The following is a 19,935-nucleotide window of genomic DNA, read 5'->3' as shown; positions in this document are numbered from 1 at the left end:
ACGAGCAAAGGGGCATGCAGGTAGGAGGAGCTACCAGGCACCTCTGTGCGACTTGCTTCTGTTCCTAAAGGCAGAGTCCTGAAAATAAAGTGCAGAGTGTGAACTGCAGCAGAGAAGGAAAGCCAGCACTGCTAATTTTGAATGAGTGCTGTCATACCTTCTTTCCTCACTCTCATCCCCATCCCCCTCTCTCAACTCCTCCCCTCCAAAACCTTCTGTGTCTCACTCCCCAGCTGATTCCTCAGCTCCTTTTACATCTCCTAATCGATCTTCAGCATTTTACCCCCTCTCACACTCTACAGCCAATCCATCTCCACCGTATCCAGTCCTCAAACCCCTCCTGCATCTGATCCCTCCCTTCAAATAGCTCCTCCTACAAACATCCCCCTGTGCATGGTTAGCAGCAATTTTTTTCCTTTTGGACTCTGGGCCAAAAGTGATTGATAACTGGTGGGAAGCGAGGGCAGGCTGATGACATTGGCAATTATTTCCTTTTAGGTAGGTTCAGAAATTGGTAAGGAGAGAAGAGCAGAAGCAATCTCCATCAGCCCATGCACTCTCAGCCCTAATGACTGATCCCTAGCCTGGTGGTGATCTGTAAGCAACAGTAGCATTACTTAGGTGGAATATATATAAATTAAATGAATAATGAAAGTCAGCATGGCACCTGTAAGCCTAGTGCAAGCCCTCACAGGCCCTGCAGCAGCAGCCTCAATCCCTCTTTATGCAGGGCTTTGTGTTACCACAAAAACTCATTCGGCAGTGCCATAGCAGAGCCTGTGGGCATGTGCTGACTCAAAGGCCCCACGTTGACTTCCACTACTAATGCTGTTGTTTGAGGCACTTGTGACACCAGCTGAAAGTTTTGTTATCCCATTTGGGGTCCTGACCCAACATTTGGGAAGGCTTTTATGGTTGCTTAACATGAAATGGTTATGGTTATCTTTATTTGTAACCCGCCTATGCAGAAGCCCTAGGTGGCTAGCAATCAAAACATACAAAATTGCTCAGTTCATACATACAAATACCATAAAACTAAATTTAAAAAAATACATAAAAAATAAAATCATACAAAAAAGAAATAAAATGATAAAACCTCAACCTAAAGGGAAAACAGTGAATCATGAGAATGAGAGTCCTGGCTAATAAGCATATCTTATGTAATAGAGCCACTATATGCTTGTTCAAATAAAAAAAAGTCAAAGTTTTAAAAAACTTTTAGTACAGCTCATAGTTCGAGGCAAGCCATTCCATTCTTCAGGAGCAGCCACTGAGAATGATCGACATCTTGTCTCAACCAAATGAGCTTCACAAAGACGAGGCACATCAAGGTAGTGATATTTAAGAGGAAGGTAGAGATCGTTTTGGAACATATGGTTTGAGTAAGTGACCAGTCCATGGTATTAAAGGATGCCTGAGCATTTTATTTACCAATGTAGCTGTTTTATATCTGATCCTCCATTTGATGGGCAATCAAGGTAGATATTTATTTAATGAGTTTTATATACCGTCATTCGGTATATAAAGATATGTGATGTCTTATGTTTTGTTTTTTTTTCTCTCAGATCACTTGTGGTATCTGATGGGTGTGTGAAATTGACGTATCTACCTCAAGTGGTCTATGACACCAAATGGGTGGTCACTGGTGGGTTTTGGAGGTCCAAAAATGTTCAGATGGGGAAGTATGGCCATGGCCTCAATGCTGGTCCATATGCCACTAGTGGTGTTCTGTTCCTTAACCTATACTTGAACATTACTTAACCTCTACCAGAGTAAAGCAATGGGTTGTCATTGGTAGCTGATGAAAAAGGGCACCCTTACCTTTAAGTGTGATGATGTCACAGGAGGACATCTAGGGGTAGAAAAGGGGAAACTTGTAATGAGTAAGTGGCACATTTTTTCCTCAGCTTTCAGTTTTTTTGTCCCAGACTTTTTGCATGCTGTTTGTGAGCTCTTTGGGATGTAATCCAGTGTAGATTCATATTTTTCCATGGATGGAGTGTAAACAGTGTTCTGTTCCTAAGCTTAAGGCCTGGATTGCTTTTGGAAAAGCCCCTAGGAGGAATTATGGGGATACTACCAAAGAGCCTAGCCTATGTGGAAGTCTTATCCTTTAATATTAATTTTTGTTGAGTTAATGGCAAATTTTGAACTGATGAACTGTGCTGCATTTAGTGTCAGAAATGAATTCCATTTACTATATTGTACTGCTAACAGTATTTCATTGTGTTTGCTACAGTGGCATAGCCACGGGTGGGCCTAGGTGGGCCATGGCCCACCCACCCACTTTGGGCTCAGGTCCACCCAGTCAGTGATGCCTGGCAGCCCAAGAACAGAGGCCCTATCACAGAGCTGCAGCAGTCACCAGGCATGCACATCCAGGGGAGCAGTGGCCAGAAAGAGGAGGATAGCTAGCAGCTGAAAGTGGAGCAGGCCCATGAGGCCGCCGTTGGATCCCATCCCACCGGCAGCCGAGAAGAGGAGCAGGAGGCTGGCGGTCGAAGAAAAAATAATCCTCACCAGAAGGTGCCCATTCTCCTGCTCCTCCATGTGTGCCAAACCTGTGCCATTCAAAATACTTGCAGCCAGTAAGTGCTCTATGCTGATCTCACGTATCATGAGATCAGCACAGAGGACATGCTAGACCCACAGGTTTTGAATATCATGGGCAAGCACACAAAGAGCAGCAGCAGAACAGGCTCCCCCTTTTGATCTTGATGGAGGGTCTGCCTGCATTTTGTGTTTGTGAGTATGTGTGTGAATGGGAGTCTGCCTGGGGATGCGTTTATGTTTGTGAATGGGAGTCTGCCTGGGGATGTGTATGTGAATGGGAGCCTGCTTGGGGGGGGGGGGATATGAATGGGAGGTGTGAGAGGAGAACATGTGGAAATGAGAACCTGTGTGTCTGAGGAACTGTATGAGTGTGTTTGAGTAGTAGTAGCCTGCTTATGTGCGCGAGAGCCTGTGTGTACATATGTATAGAAGTGGGAGCAGGAGCATGCATGTGAGAGCCAGTATGTTTGTATGGGAATATGAAGCTGTATGTGAGAGCATGTGAAAGTGAGAAGCCTGTCTGTGTCTCTATGAGGGGGAATGGGAGGAGACAGCATGTGAGATCCTGTGTGTGTGCATATGTATGGGAGTGGGAGCCTGCATGTGAGAGTGAGAGCCTGTGTTTTGTTTATGGGAATGAGAGCCTGTGGGGGGGGGGGGGGGGAGAGCCTTTGTGTGTGACTGGAAACTGTGTGTGAGAGAGAGAGCATGGAAGAGTGGGATCCTGTGTGAGACAGCACGCGTGTTAGGTCATGTGAGAGCCTGTGTGTGTGTATGAAAGTGGAACGGAAGAAGACAGGAGGAGAGAAGAAATAGAATAAAAGACAGACTAGGAAAAAAGACCTGGACCAAATGATTAGAAAAATAAGATCAGACAACAAAGGTAAAATAAATAATTTTGCCTTTCAGCAATTGGAATATGCCATCTTTGGGAATGTGCATTTCTTATATATTTGTATTTTGCTTTTTCTTCTGTATTCCAGAGTTCAGAGTCTGTTTCTCTGGCTTTCCATTTCAGTTTTGTCTGCATGTTTGTTTCTAATTTGTAGTCCCTTATTCTGTATTAGGTAAGGAATGACGGACCTGCAGTATTTTGTCTAGCATGTACTTTCTCTGTAGGGATTTGTAGCAGTCTGGTTTGTTCTGTTTGCCCACTAGGTAGCGTATTGGTGTTCTAGGGCCTGGTGTAATGATTGTCTTGCTGCCTTTTAATAGATAAGGTTGCTGCTATTTGAGTCCTGAGAATTACTGCTGTTATGGTATGGTAAGGTTCTGGGTATTTTTTTATTTAATATTTTTTTTATTTTGCAGGGGTTTGTGTTACTTCACAAAGTATTTGGCAGTGAAGGGAGTTTGGTTTGTCACTGAGGTGACAAAAGAATTTGACTTTTTTTTTTTCGCATGTCCTAGTTCTGTTCTGTACCTGTTGCAAATCTTTTTATGATTATTACTATTTTATTGTAGTTATATTCTCTGCATTTTTGGAAAGAGGATTCATAAAATAAAAATATATTGATGTTTTATTACATGATTGGATCTAATGTTTAAGTGTTTTGTTTACTTTTTTACATGATATTGTGTATTTATAAACTGCAATACATATAAACATTAAAAATGCTTTATTAATCTAGATTAATATTGGTAAGTGCTTGAAGTAATAGATGCATGATGGCTGTGGCAGGACAACTCAGAAATCCATTTTAGGGTGTATGCTAAGGCATTATTTATTGATAAGAATAATACTAGTAAGGCCTAGATCTGTATGTCTACTGCCCACCCACGTTAACCTTGGGCTCCTCCAAAAGTTCAGTTCTGGTTATGCCACTGGTTTGCTACTGTTTGACTGCTTGGTTGTGGAATCCTGTGAAACTAGAACCTGAAAAGACACTCTTTGGGGGGGGGGGGGTTTGTTTATAAAAGTTGACAATAATCGATACCACTAACACTGTTGTGGACTAAACTTGTTATCCCCAGGATTTGGGTTTGCCAGAGGTGGTAATGTCTGTGAGCTGTTGTGCGCCTGAAGAAGCCCAGTGTTGTAGTGTCAACTGGAAATAGCAAAACTAGCAGTAGCAGTGAATCATTTTTTGAGCATTTTAGTAGAAAACATGAAACAAAAACCCCTGAAAAATCTTAGAATATAAGAACATAAGATATGCCATACTGGGTCAGACCAAGGGTCCATCAAGCCCAGTATCCTTTTTCCAACAGTGATCAATTTGAGTCACAAGTACCTGGCAAGTACCCAAACATTAGATAGATCACAAGCTACTATTGCTTATTAATAATTATCATAGCAGTTTATGCATTTATCCCCTAGGAACTTATCCAAACCTTTTTAAACCCAGTTACACTAACTGCTGTAACCACATCCTCTGGCAATGAATTCAAGAGCTTAACTATGCGCTGAGTGAAAAAGAATTTTCTTCGATTTGTTTTAAGTGAGCTACTTGCTAACTTCATGGAGTGCCCCTTGTAGACTTCTATCATATCCCCCCTCAGTCGTCTCTTCTCCAAACTGAACAGCCCTAACTTCTTTAGACTTTCCTCATAGAGCAGCCGTTCCATGTCCCATATCATTTTGGTCGCCCTTCTCTGCACTTTCTCCAGTGCAGCTATATCCTTCTTGAGATACGGTGACCAGAACTGCACACAGTATTCAAGGTGTGGTCTCACCATGGAGTGATACAGAGGCATTATGACATCCACCGTTTTATTTTCCATTCCCTTCTTAATAATTCCTAATGTTCTGTTTGCTTTTTTGATCGCCAAGGCACACTGGGTCGACAATTTCAATGTATTATCCACTATGACACCTAGATCTCTTTCCTGGGTGGTAACTCCTAATTTAGAACCTAACAACGTGTAACTACAGCAAAGGTTATTTTTCCCTATGTGCATCACTTTACACTTGTCCACATTAAATTTCATCTGCCATTTGGAAGCCCAATCTTCCAGTCTCACAAGATCCTCCTGCAATTCATCACAATCCGCTTGAGATTTAACTACTCTGCATAATTTTGTGTCATCTGCAAATTTGATCACCTCACTTGTCGTAATCCTTTCCAGATCATTTATAAATATATTAAAAAACACTGATCCAAGTACAGATCCCTGAGGCATGCCACTGTTTACCTCTTTCCACTGTGAAAACTGACCATTTAATCCTACTGTTTCCTGTCTTTTAACCAACTTGCAATCCACAAAAGGATATCACCTCCTATCCCATGACTTTTTTAAAAAGGAAGTGATTCAACCATATATGTAACTCCTATGTATCAAGTGCTGTTGTCTGAGTTGCACAAAACTAAAGCTGTCATCTTATGCTTATATAGCAGAAGATGGAGTTGCTATTGGTAATGTTATGTATACAGAATCAACTGATACCCATCAGTCTGCTGCGCCTGCTACATCTGCAGAGGAGGATGAATTGGAATATTTCCTTTACTCAAAAGAACATTTACAGAATTGTTGCAGCAGTTGGAGAAGCAAGAGTCATAATCTGTCAATAGTACCCAATCAAACAGGATCAAGGAGAGTGGTCCACTTCAGAGCTCATTTGCATGGGAGCTGGGATTAAAGAAAAATGTAAACATTTGAAAATACTGCGAAGCACAGAAAATCTCAAGATGCGAACTCTTATCAGTTGGCTCAAGTTACAATATCAGTTCCAGCAATGCAAATTAGTGTTGATTGGGCCTTTTGTGGATTAAAATTCATATTATCACAACAAAGATCTAGTATAAGGTACTGAATGTGCAATCAAATAGAATTTCAGCAAGGAGTAGGCCAGGAGTGGCATAGGGGATGTTTGTTAGAGGACTACATCATTCAGATACCACTTTTGTACAGGAGGGTTGAGCCCCATCTGCTTTTGAAAGTGTTCTTCTCTCAACTGAATCTATTACACAGAATTGACTCACACCATCACTGACCTACCATTATGCAACAGGTCTTCTGGGAAGGAGCCCTGTTTTCATCAATAAGAAACTCTTTTAAAACATTTTGGGTGGGGACATTTGATAGATTGGTGGAGTGAATGGGGTGTGTCGATATGGTGTAAAATAGCAGAAGCTGTCAATTACTGTTAATTTCCTGTAGAAGTGTAGTATTATGAACGTCCACTAGATGACCTCCTTGCTGGTAAAATTACAGGATGCATTTGCACTAAATAAATAGGGGAAGAAACGCTCTCCTTTAAGAAGAGTGGGAAAAAAGATACCATAAAAGGAGTGATCATCTAATATAAAAGAGCTGCTAGTAGATTTGGTGGGGGAATTTGTTGGAGAGAACCCATCTGGGGAGTGGGTTTGCCCAGGGGGTTTTCCCACTCAAGGTAGAAAGGTGTTTCTCTTCAAGGGGACCCTACCTGAGTCTTGGAGGTGGAGGAGAGTCTGGAGATCCCACATTCAGTGGGGAGGAAGTGTGAAGTGAGAAAGCCACAATAGGGTGAGAGCAGGGGCACTGGGGAAGACCTGTGCTTTTGGGTGGATGAGACAGAAGAAACGTTTGATGGGTTATAGAGCTTCTATTGAGATTAGAAGAAATTACTAAGTGTCCATAGAGTGGATGCTGAAGCAATTAATGTAGTGAGTTTGAGGCCAAGATTGAAAGAATAATTGTCTGTTGAAAAAGAGGAGAAACAGTGGTTGAAGTGAGTGGTGATGGTTCTGACAGAGTTTACTTGGGAGAGTTGGAGATAAAAGGGTGGAAAAGTACTTATAAGAAGTTCTCCTACCCCCAGGGAAAAGTGCACATAATTTCTAAAAACTCAGTATGTTAAACTTTCTGTATATTTTTACAACTACCACAGCCCAATCCTGTGTACCCAGATTTAATTGTTTTTTGCACTCTTACATATTTTAACTGCTTGATAATACCAGAAAATAAGCGTTGCATGTTGGAATATATCTGCTGAGTGAGTCCCTACTTTTCCAGTTATGGTGAGGTTTGGAGCAATGAGGAGTTAACAGCCAGAGAGGGTCATAGAGGGGATTCTCTTAATTTTGAGATTCCTATCTAGCTCAGGTGGTTCTACATCCCATGTGCCTCTGGGACCAAGTCCATTACATTATCTGCTTGATCTGAACTCCTCCAATATGCTGGCACTCTGCTCACTCAGGTGCAGGACCCTCTCACATTGTATGTGCCCTATCCAGGTAGTATTACAGCTATATGAATGCTACAGATTGGACTGCTTTGGAACCTTTTAAAGGAATTTTATAGTTGTGGCACTTCGATTTCTGCCCTAGAGCCAAAAGCAAAGAGAAGGCTTTTTTATCCTAAAATCTGTCTGGGTGTTTGGATTGTTTTTCTGTCAGCCCCTGTCTTTTTTTTTTTTTTTTTTCCCCTAGCCATGTACAGGAGAGATTTGTTCAAATTGTAAATTGTATTTGGAAGAAAAATTGCTAAGCTAATTTTTGTTTTGAATAATAAAGCAATAGAATGTTCGACTTTTTCAGTCTGTGTTCATGTCTAACTGGAGCAAAATAATTTTGGTTACTGGTTACCAAATTTTTATTGGCCTTAACTGGAAATGAACCATTTTGGTAAAGCTGATCCCAAACCCAAACTGAACCAAAATATTTAAAGGTTTGATGCCCTGCTGGGAAAAAATATAGAAGGCTACCAGAACAATGACTCTCAGGGCATGTGGGCAACTGCTAGTGGAATGACTACTGGGTTGTGCAGGTAGTTTACTGCAGTATGCTGGTGGGGCTGACTATCTGGGCACTCAGGCAGTTTGTAGGAGGTGTTAACTGTTTTGGGTTTTACTTAAATTCATGGAGCCCAATATTCAAAGCCTGTTCAGTGCAATATAGCCAGATAAGCGGGACTTATGCGGCTAAGCAGCGGCCACTGAATATGCGCCTACGATCAGCGGCCACTGCTTAGCCATATAAGATCCTTATATGGCTAAAGTTGCATGTGCAAAAAGTAGGCTTATACTGGGTGGTTCAGGGACGGAGCGAGTTAACCGTATAACTTATACAGCTAACTACCGATATTCATAGTTAGCCGCATAAGATCTAAACTTAGCCGGATAGACATATCCAGCTAAGTGCGCCCATATATATATATATATACATATATTCAGTGGCTTTGCCACTTAATATACATTGTAACTTAGCCGAATTAGTTATATCCGGCTATGTTACTTAACTGGCCAGAGCTGAATATTGGGCCCATGTTGTTCCAGTGACAGTGCAAGTTATTTGTCTTTTGCTATTATTTTGTTTCCCACCGCCCTTGCCGCTACATCATTCCAAGAATCAGGCATGGCCTATAAGGCCTTGATGTATTAAATTGTGCTGAACTTTGCTCACATGTTAACATACAATTGTGCGCACATTTTTGTGTGTACAACTTTACTTCCATTGTAACAAGGAATTTAGCGCACAAAAAATGTCCACATATACATGGGTAACACTATGTACACAAACTTGCATTCCGCCTTGTAAATCCAAGTTAAGACATTAGTTATTACAATGCAGAGAGCTACATAGGCTTAACTCAGATTTTCTGAACACTGAAAATGCAACTCCTGATCAGAGAGAGAAATTTCACCAAAATTTGACAACCCTTCATTCCCATTTGGCAGAAACAACTGCATGCTTTTCTGTCAGGCTGTGGGTTTGTTGTCTTCCAATGTTGGTTTGCACTAACTTAGTTATGAAGTGTATAATATGCTTTCCTGATGCATGTAGTTTGCTCTTCTGCTGCATTATGAGGTCATGCAGTGCACAGGTGCTGCTCAAGTGCAGGGTGAGGTTGTGTGGTATACCAGTGCTGCTCAGCTGTAGGGTATAATATGGTGTGTAACATACAAGATTGTCTGTCTCTTTTTTGACCCATGTCTTGCTGTGACTTGCTTTGCTCTCTTACCAAACAGGAGTCCCTGAAGTTTGGCATGAACCTTCATCTCTCAGAGGAGTGCTTCAAAGAAAAAAGGTAACGATTTCATAGTGTGACTTTATGTAACTAACATTGATTTGAGCATTATTTCCTATACTGTCGCTGACCTCATAATCCCTGTGCAGTCACTCCTGTTTGGAGATGTTGGCTCTGCAGGAGCAATGAGCTACCCTAAAGTTAAAGCTCTTACACCATTCCCTATAATCAAACATACCGAATTGTAGGAGCAATAATTTCCTCCATGGCAAAAGATCCTACAGCATTTCCCACAATTAATCTTTTTCATAGAAGCTAGCATGGGAGTAGTGGTAATTTCCTTCAATACTGAGAGCTCCTACACCAGGGCTTTCCAAAACCTTTAGTCAGCGTGACCCCATTTTAGCACTTGAAGATGCACATGACCCTAGAGGACGACCAAAACAAATTAGCAGGGGTGCAGTCTCCCTCCAGCCATCATTCCTCTCTCACTGTTCTTGCACTCCAGCTGATCCCTTCTCTTGTCAGTCCTTTCTCTAGTCAGCCCTTTCTAGAAGACCTCTTTTAAACTCCTTTCCCCATCAACCTTTGTTCCTCCAGCTGATCCCATCTTACATCCACCAGCCTCTCACCTCCTCCAGCCCTTTTTGCATCCCCCAGCTGATTCTCTTTTACCCTGAGGTCCTTATAATCCCCATTTGATCTTGTTATCCCTTCACCTCCTCCCTTACAATTTTCCTCTCGCCCCCAAGTTTCTCTTTTACATCTGCCAGTTGATATTCTATCGTTCCCCCACTTCTCATTCTCCACAGCCAAGCCTGCTCCAGCTGATCCAACCCTCAGAACCTTCTTGCTTCTTGAAACCTCCTTTCAAACAGCCCCTCCTCGAAAAAAAATTACCCTGACTAAGGTCAGCAGCATCGTTTTGTTTGGGCTCTGGGCCAAAAGTGGATGACAACTGTGGGGAAAAGAAGGCAGGGTGATGACACAGGCAGCAATTTTTTTTTTTTTTTTGGCAAGGAGAGAAGCAGTGGCAGTCTCCTCTGGCATGTGCGCATGCAGTCCTCCCTTCCACTAATGGCCGGCCCCAAGCCCAGCGATGATCTGCAGGAGGCAGCATCATTAGTAATGAAAATCAGCATGCGGCCGTGACCTAGTGCAAGCTCCCAGGCTCTGCGGCAGGGCCAGATCTCTCCTCATACAGGACTACCTATTCCCACAGAAACTCATGCAAGGATTGGGCTGCTGCAAGCCTGTGAGTGCATGCTGGTTTACAGGCCCCCATGCTGACTTCCGTTACTAATGCTGCTGCTGACAAGCGCTGCCATTTGAGTCGCTTGTGACCCCAGCTGAAGGTTTTGTGACCTCATTTGGAGTCCTGACCCACAGTTTGGGGAACCCTGTCCTATACTATTCACGTTAAGGAATTGTATTGTGAGACTGGTATGGGCCTGGTGGTAAGTTTCTGTGCAGTAATTTCTCCTACTCTATTCTCTATAGTGACTTTTGCTTGAGGAAGATGAGTGGAGGATGTATAAAATTCCATCAATCAGTTTTTGGGTTTTTTTGGGGGGTTTTTTTTTATTACTCACAATAGTGACTCCTGCTAGAAGAAGCTAAGACTGCAGGAAAAGTTGGGTTTTTTGCATTTTGGTTTGCAGAACACTAGTGTTTATTAATCTGATAAGATAAATTAGTACAAGCTTGTGTTTTGTCACTAAGGCACCACCTCTACCTTGAGCAAGTTACTTAATCCTTTGTACTCATGCTTAGATTATTAACTATTTGGGGAAGGATAATTACAAGGATTATCTTGTACAACTTTCTAAACTGACAGCACTGTATAAATAAAAAGTGAATATAGGTTTTTGTTGATGTTGATTAACCAGGGAGAGAAATGTTAACTAAGACAAAACTGAAATATTCCTTTGAGAGCCACTAAAACAACTAGCTGAGCAATTTGCAGCAATACACACAATTTTCCAGCTAGAGTGAAGATAGAAAGGCTATTCCTTTAGTTTGGCAATAAAACAAGTTTAGAATGAAAAATAGCACAGCAAGTCCCATAGGTGGACAGTACCACTGTAAAGAGCACATTTTACGATAGAGACAGCAGTGTGAATCCCATATCTTGACATGAGTGCTGCATTAGAGTGTGGATTACAATGAAGGCTGCACAAGTCCAGTAGCTTAGCTGTGGCGCTGTATGGAGAGCACGAATCAGAGCTGATATTGTATGGTTGAGTCTTACACACTACTGCTATGCAAAAAGAACACAAGTTATAAAAGAGGTGGCATGGGTGAAACCCATCGCTTGGCAATAGTGCTGTAGAGGATGCCATTTTTTGAATATCAGTAAAACCGGTGAATCCTGTAGCTTGGTAAAAGTGTTAGAGAGAGAGGTATAGAGTGAAGTTAGCACAGGAGATGAGTTTGAGCTCTAAGGGGACAGAGGAGACAGCAACATAATTTCATCTGCAAAAAAAAGGTACTGAGGTATTCAGCTGACTTTGCAGCCCTTCACCAACAGTAGGTAGCATGATCTCCTATGACAGGCATCTAGATGAAGCCTATGATATCTGATTCCAAATCTGATACTAGTATTGAATTTATATATGCCACTCAAAAGCCTTAACTTACATCTTGTAATATTTTATTTATTTAAAAGATTTATATCCTACACATTCCAAAGCTTGTAGCAGGTTACAATAAAACATACAAAAATCAACATAAAAAATATTAAACATAGCTAATAACTATATAATGTAAAAACTAAAACAAATCTTGCCATTCTAAAACTATTATGACAGCTGGAATTATGATTGAGACAACTACACAAGAACAGAATAAAAAAACACATCAAACAGGGAAACACATTATTGTTCTATGAGTGATCCAAGAAAGCATGAGGAATTCCAACAAACTTTCCAAGCTTCTGCAGTGAATCCTAACTGTGCATGGCTAGTTTTCACATTCAAATGTCTGTTTAAAGAGCCAAGTTTTCAGAACTTTTCTAAATGTATCAATATTAACCAAAATGCATAGCTATTCAGGTATTGAATCCCATAGGATAGGGCCGGCAACTGAGAAGGCTTGGTCTCATGTTTCAACGAGATGGGCAGTTCAAGGAGAAGGAACCTTAAGGAGATTCTTATGTGAGGATCTTAGTGTTACATATGCAAGATTACACTAAACTTATTCACTTCTTTGGACTAGTGCAGTGATCACTGAATTGTGTGGTTCAGTATCTGAGCACAAGAGATTAAAGTTAATTCAAAGACAAAGGTCCTAGACTTAAGGAAAACTAATTTTGTTAAAATGGGACTCCTAAAGGCGTCTTTGGCTGGTTGGGAAAATCATGGGGAAATCGAAGAGCTGTGGGCAAAAACTAAGGAGATATTAGAAAGTCAATTAACCTTTTTGTTAGGAAAGTAAATAAAGGAATAGAGGAAAAAGTCACTATAATTTTTTCTAAAGAAGTAGTCTAAAAGGTTAGCATTTATAATCTACAAGTGATCACAGAAAGTGGAAGACAGGCAACAACATCTGGGAAAGTAGTCAGAAATGCAGTCAAATGGAAGAAAAATTAGCAAATACGTTAAAACAAGTGGACAACTTTTTTTTTTTTAAGACATGTTAGTGATAGAAGAAAGTGCAAAAGTGGCATTTTGAGACTGAGGTAAAGGGAAGGAATATGGTTGATAAGAAAAAGGGAAAATTGTTTAACAAATTTGTTTGGTATTCACTGTGGAAAGGCCTAGAGCAGGACCACATAAAATGAAAACATATAAGATTGGAAGTGAGGTAAACCTCAATCAATTTTCAGAACATCATGTTTGTAAGGAGCTAACTATACTTATAGATAAGGCAATGGGGCCGGATGGGATGTATTGCATCCTAGGATATTGAAGGAACTTAGAGATGTCCTGGCAGCTCCGCTAGCTGACATTTTCAATGCCTGGTCAGAGCCTGGGGCAGTTCAGGAGGAATGGAGAGGGGCAGACAGTTCTTATTTGTAAAAGTGGAAGTAAGTAGGAGGCTGGGAACTACAGGCTGGTTAATCTGAATAATGGAATTGCTGCTAAAACAGAGGATAGTGCAGTTTCTGGAATCCAATCCATGATCCAAGGCAGGATGGTTTTACAACAGATAAAATCTTCTCAGATGAATCTGATCAATTTTTTGATTGGGTGACCAGAGTTGGATCAAGGGAGAGAGCTATACATAGTGGACTTGGATTATCAGTAAGGCCTTTGTCACGGTTCTGCACAGGAGACTTATAAATAGATTGAGCGCCCTTGGTATGGTTCCTAGAGTGACTGTCTGGGTTAAAAACTGACTGAGTGGGAGGCGACAAAGGGTAGTGGTAAATGGAGTTTACTTGGAGGAGGGGGGAGTGCGTTACTGGTGGTGTGCATCATGGATCAGTCCTGGGACCAATTCTTTTCAACATTTTCTTGAGACATAGCAGAAGGATTGTCAGGAAAGGTTTGTCTTTTTTTGCCGATGATACCAAAATCTGCAACAAGGTAAATAGCCAGGAATGTGTGGAAAACATAAGAGAGGATCTAGTGAAGTTCGAGGAATGGTCTAGAGACTGGGAGCTAAGATTTAATGCTAAAATATGCAGAGTAATGCATTTAGGCTGCAAAATCTCAAGGGAGAGGTACGGTGTTGAAGTGAAATTCTTCTGAACACATAGGAAGAGCAGGATCTGAGGGTGATTGTATCTGAGGATCTTAAGGTGGCCAAATAGGTGGATAAAGTGACTGCAAAAACTAGAAAGATGCTTGGCTGCACAGGCAGAGGAATGGTAAGCAGAAAAAGGGAGGTGATATTGCTCCACCCTTGGGGTGGGGGAGAGGAGCAAAGGATGGGTGGGGGGGGGAGAAGAAAATTGACTGGTAAAAGGGAGGGGTAAGAGGAATGAGAGATGAAAATGGAAGGGAGAAAAAGACAGAGTAAAGCAGAGGAGAGGACATGATACTTTTGTAAAACTGATGAATAGGTGAAGAAAATGAGTGCACATAGCACCATCTTCTGAGAGACCAAGACTTAAATTTGAATATATATTGCACTGCGAAGCTTAATGACTTGCAAATGAAAATTATGGAACAGGACCAGCAGGCTGACAGCATTAATGCAAGAGATAAGCATCAGTGAAGCATAGGTGTCTACCATAATAAGCAACAGCAGGGTAACCCTACTGCAACCAAATGTTCAGCACCTAAGTATTGTGGCTATGTTCTTTTTCTTGTTTACAGTATGTATGGTGTCCAGCACTATTCCTTCTAAGCTGTGTGTGTGTGTGTGTTCATGCACACAGCAAAATATAGCGAGCATAAGAAATCTCAATATTTTTTAAATTTTATACTGGCTTATAGTGCACAAATTTGGGTTTGGTTCATTTGAACTTGGCAACTTTGAACTTTATGAAAGTCTGCATGCGCAAAAATGTTCTTTGTGTGCAACGTTTGTTGCAGTCCCCCCTCCAAAGCCCCCTCCCCAGGCTTCTAGACTTAGGTTTCTGGGGGTACCATCTGTGGAAATCCTTCAAGAGTTGAGGGGCCTGGAAGTTGGAGGTGGGCTCCCAGGAATTTTCCTTGGGGCCGAAGCCTTTCCAGGAGATAATGTACTCTACTTCGTTTCTGTTCCATCTTGAATCCAAAATTTCCTGACCCTTGCATTAAGGTATCTTCCTCAGTCATTATTTCTGTGGGTTTGACTGGGGGTCTTGATGGCCACAACAGGATTGCTGGCTTTAATAGGGATACATGAAAAACATTATGTATCTGGAGTGTGGGAGGCAATTTCAGTTTATAGGCCACAGGCCCCACCAGCTGAACAATGGGAATGGCCTCACAAACCGAAGGGCATTACCAGATACGTGTAATGCCCATCCCTATTGTTGAAAGCTGTCTGCCATTCATTGTCTTCTCTGATTCAGATGAAGGTCAAGCTTTGTGAATACCTGGTCTCCCCTGAGACAATCAAAGAGCTCTATGATAAGCGGCAGAGTGTACCGGTTCTTTTTAGGAATAGCATTGAGGCTCCTGTAATCGATTCAAGGATGGAGTGAGCCATCTTTTTTCCCCAATGAAGAAGAAGCCGGCCATGGCAGGAGAAGAAGATGGGCGAATTTACTCACTTTCCAGGTTCTCCTTGACATATTTTGACATAGCCTCAGTTTTGGGAGCAGAAAGGGGTTAAACCCTACCCTTGGGGGGCATCTACCCTGGATGCAGACCAATGGGGCAGTCATAGGATTGATGCGGAGGAAAGGTTTCCGCCTGCTGCTTACTGAAAACATTCACATAGACAGCATACTGTGGTGGCAGGCCAGGTAATTCCAGAGTCACAGCTTAATCAACAGGAAAAATAGGCTGGATCTTAGTAAGGCACAGTTCATGACAGAGCGGACCCCAGTTGATGATCTGTAAGGTCCTCAAATTGATGCTGGGTTGATACTACATGAGGGGAAAAACCATACAAACACTATTATGTGCTCAAATATCCCATCTCAGACAGAAATTTTTTTTTGTATAAATGACCGTATCGGCAAGCCTGACGACGTGCTCCTGATTATTTAAAAGGAGCCGTCCGGACTTTTCATCATTTACGGTCACAGTCTCTGTTCTCCGAGTTTCTCATTCAACTTATTTGTATATTCGATTTTTCTATTTTTCTATTTTTGATTATTTTCAAACATTTTAAATATCCACTGGACAAGAAGAGTTAGCTCTTAGCTCTGGACAAGAAGAGTTAGCTCTTAGCTCGACACCCAGCTGATGTTTCCACCTCCACTATTGTTTACATGTTTAAATTAATTAATAACCTGTCCTTTCTCTTCTTTCTCTGCCAAGTTCTAATCACCCTGTTATATGTAACTGCCTTTTCCGCACCATTGTTTTAGTTTATGTTCACAATGCACCCCTGTTTTATGTGAACCAGCATGATGGGACTGCGCTCTCGAATGCCGGTATATAAAAACCTGAAATAAATAAATAAATAAATAAAATAAGGTAAGAAGAAAGGAAGAGTTTATTAAAAAAAACAGAAAAGTAAAATTGGAAAAAAATTAAAATGATTCAAATGCATCAAACTGGTTGGCAAGATATTTCATTTTAAAGGAATATTTTTAAAATAGTTCTAATAAAAATATGAGTTTGCATATACAAACATATACAAGCGTGTCTCTTAATATAATTCTAGGACTTTAGCTATTAAAATTAAAGAAAAAAAACCCTACAGATCCCAAAATGCACTCTGACAAGGTTTAAACAAACTTTGGACTGGACCAGATTGTAAGGTCAGTAACATTGCATGTGAATGAAAGAAGAGGAATGATTCACGTGATGTTATGATGTACACACAAACCATCTAGCTGCTCAGTCTGCCCTTCCAGTCCTGCACTGGAGGAGAGAAAATGGGTGGAGTTAAAAGCAGAGTACCTAAAAGCATCAGAGGGACTTTGGAACTAAGTGGGCTCTGAAAAATTAATTTTGTAAATTCCTTGAAGCACCACTAGTGGACAATTTTTAATAGCTAGCACATATGATGCAATTGAGGCATTTCAAGCAGGATAGTGTAATTGTTTAATGTCTCTGAAATAGCTGGCAACTAGTGAAGGTTAATTTAAAAAATGGTGCAGAATGGAACTCATCTGGAGTATTTGCATCCCATTCGGAAGGCTGCATCTCCAAAAGGATATAGAACAGAGACAGTCCAGAGGACCTCCAAAATTTGCAGAAGTGTGTAATGTAAACCAAGTCCTCTGAGGTAAGATGTAAGAACTTCAATGTACTTTAGGAGAGTAGGGCAGCAAGGTTACGATAGACATCCAAATACTTCCTAAGCTATAAATGCAGAGGAGGCAAACGTTTTGTAAATGCTAGAAGGTCACTTTGTATGAAGCTGAAAGGGAGTAGACTAAGGAGTAACATAAAGAAAAATGCTTCCTAGATGACAGCCTTCCAATGGAGATTGTGTAGGGAAAATTCAGAAATTCAAAAAGTATGTGCATGCCCAGAAGATCCTTAGTTGTGGATAAGTGTAGCTGGAGGTCAAGCACGATCTGTAGCATTGCAACAAAAAAGGGAAGTAGGCATTCTTTATCTACCAATGAATTATTTCCTGGATCTCCAGGAAATAATTCATCATGGAATGTTTTTCTAAAGTTCATATTTGTTAGGGAGCAATTCTGAGTCAGTAGGATGCTACAGCTAGATATTTGCTATAATAATGTGTTTTTGCTGTGGACAGTTTACTACTACTGCTTAACATTTTTATAGTGCTGAATGATGATATAGAAACTTCTTTTCTCTGGCATCCCTTTGTCCCCCTCTGCCTCTGAGTTTTAAAGGTTCTGGCATTCTCAGAAAGTCTAGCTGGGAATCTGCTACAGGCTGTGCTCTGTACAACAGGATTAACTCCTCGTTAAAACCATCTTCTTTTGATCTGGCCTTGTTGGAAGGAATCGGTCTTGACTATCTGGCTTAACAGAGGAGAGCTAAAGTGCCCATGGTTGAATTTCACACATCATGAGATTTTTCATGGAGGGGGCTTTATTAGACAGTTTACTGCTGCTAATCTTTATATTCATGACTCCTGCTGCTGTGTAGAGGAGGCGGCAGGGAGATGGACAAGAGCCAGCGGGCTCCTAGCCCTCTGCCACGTTGAAATTTTTACAGCATGTTGATTTTTCTTGGCAAATATAACAAAGCCTAAAATATAAAATAGAGACAAAAAGGGGATATGAGAAAGTTTGCTTTTTTGGAGGCAGTGCCTCCAAACTGATAGAATAGTGTGTGTCCAGAGAGAGGCTACCAAAACTGTGCGGTATCTGCACCACAAGCTTTTTCAAGGGGACTTTACTTACAGACCTAACACCCTTAAAAGGCATGATGGAGGTAAAAACAGTAACAAAATACAAGAAAGCATGGGTTAAGCACAGAAAATGTTCACTTGCCAGGAATTAAAGGTTAAACTGGAAATCATGAGGTATTGCTTCCATTAGGAAGGAGATTGGGCAGACTAGATAAACATTATGGACCTTGTCATCTTCTGTGTTTTAAGGCGCTTTAACTTTTTGGCTGCTTTGTTAAAATAATCTTAACTATTTCAGATTACATTTGAATTAATTATGCATCTAAAGGGTTAAACCAAAGAAAACCACTTCACTGCCTTCTGTGATTAAACTTACGGTCAGAGCGCTGCAGTGGCATCTTTAGAAAGATAATGCACCTGGGCTGACCTAAAAGCTCAGCGGCAGGGCTGTTACGCTGCTGTGTGGAAGACCCAGATTTCAGTTGCCAGACCTGGCTTTTGTTTCCTGGGTTGGGCATTATGAGGCAGTGCCTGTGTGAGTAGAGAGAGTATATTGTCTGAAAATAAAGGCAGTCCACTATGGTGTGCATTTATTTTTCTCACAGGACAAGCAGGATGGTAGTCCTCACATATGGGTGACATCAGTGGACGGAGCCCCGCTACGTAAAACTTTTCTGTCAAAGTTTCTATAAAGCTTTGACTGACGCTGGCACACTGAGTGCACTGAGCATGCTCAGCCTGCAATTATCCCTGTGACCACAGGTGTCTCCCCTCAGTCTTCTTTTTTCCGCTCTGCAGTAAGCATAGCGGTTAGGAGCTCTGTGAGAAATTCTCACAACTTTTCCACACAGAAACACTTAAACTTTTACTTCACAAATGCTTTTTCCCTGTGCGGGTCTCCCCTCGTGTACGTTTAATCGACACTCGGTGAGTACTATGCCCTGTTTTTCGGTCGGTTCCTATCACCTCACTACGGTTTCCCCGGCCTACCAACCAAATTGCGGCCTTCCCTCTCCCTATGTTTTCACAGTTAGCCCCACATAGCCTGCGAGTGTCCTCCTGTGCTCTGCCTGGTTATTAGTGCTAGTGGGATAGGGACTTCCATGGTTACCGCTGCCGCCAGGGCCCCTGATGAATTCATACCTTGGTACCTTCATGCAGTCGCCCCCATTGCTACCGTCTGTACCCCCTTCCAGGCCGTCCTGCCTTTTCCTGGCGTGTAGCCAGATGGACTCAGTACAAATGGGATAGTATCCGCGTGCTAGCAGTTGGAGACGGATCTGACGTCAGCACGGGGGCGTATATATCCCCACAGGAAGCGTAGCTATTCAGTAATTTCCGTCTCCAAAGCAGTTTGGAGTGCCTGCACGCTAGTTGAGCGTGCTTTCCAAGACTACTTTAATTTTTCTCTTTTCTTCTCATTCTAGATTCGTTTTTCCTGTCTCTTCGACTTAGAGCCCCGCGCTCCTGCGGTAGATACCCACGGGTTCCTCCCCCAGCGAGCTCCCGGGGTGATTAACGTGCTCCCCCGGTGGGAAAGTCCTCGGTCCTGCCGAAGCGCGGCAGTGACACAGTCCCCGGACGCAGTCCGCGTGAGGTATACGAGGCCCTCGGTCCCGGCGTGGACGAGGTAGCGGGTGCATTTCCTCAAATTGCGGTGGTGAG

General features: G+C 41.8%; 1 protein-coding gene across 3 annotated transcripts in view; it reads left to right on the top strand.

Moving 5' to 3' along the window:
• The window catches only part of SEC31B (SEC31 homolog B, COPII coat complex component), a 319,647-nt gene that overhangs the window by 261,853 nt on the left and 37,859 nt on the right, over positions 1 to 19,935 (top strand). For all 3 annotated transcript variants that reach the window (XM_029609056.1, XM_029609055.1, XM_029609057.1), the window contains one exon: positions 9,446 to 9,504. In XM_029609056.1, the coding sequence (XP_029464916.1) occupies positions 9,446 to 9,504 (59 nt within the window). The remainder of the gene's footprint in view (positions 1 to 9,445; positions 9,505 to 19,935) is intronic.

Source organism: Rhinatrema bivittatum, chromosome 7, assembly GCF_901001135.1.
Source record: "Rhinatrema bivittatum chromosome 7, aRhiBiv1.1, whole genome shotgun sequence".
Classification (NCBI taxonomy): domain Eukaryota; kingdom Metazoa; phylum Chordata; class Amphibia; order Gymnophiona; family Rhinatrematidae; genus Rhinatrema; species Rhinatrema bivittatum.
This window is presented reverse-complemented; position numbering and strand designations above follow the sequence as displayed.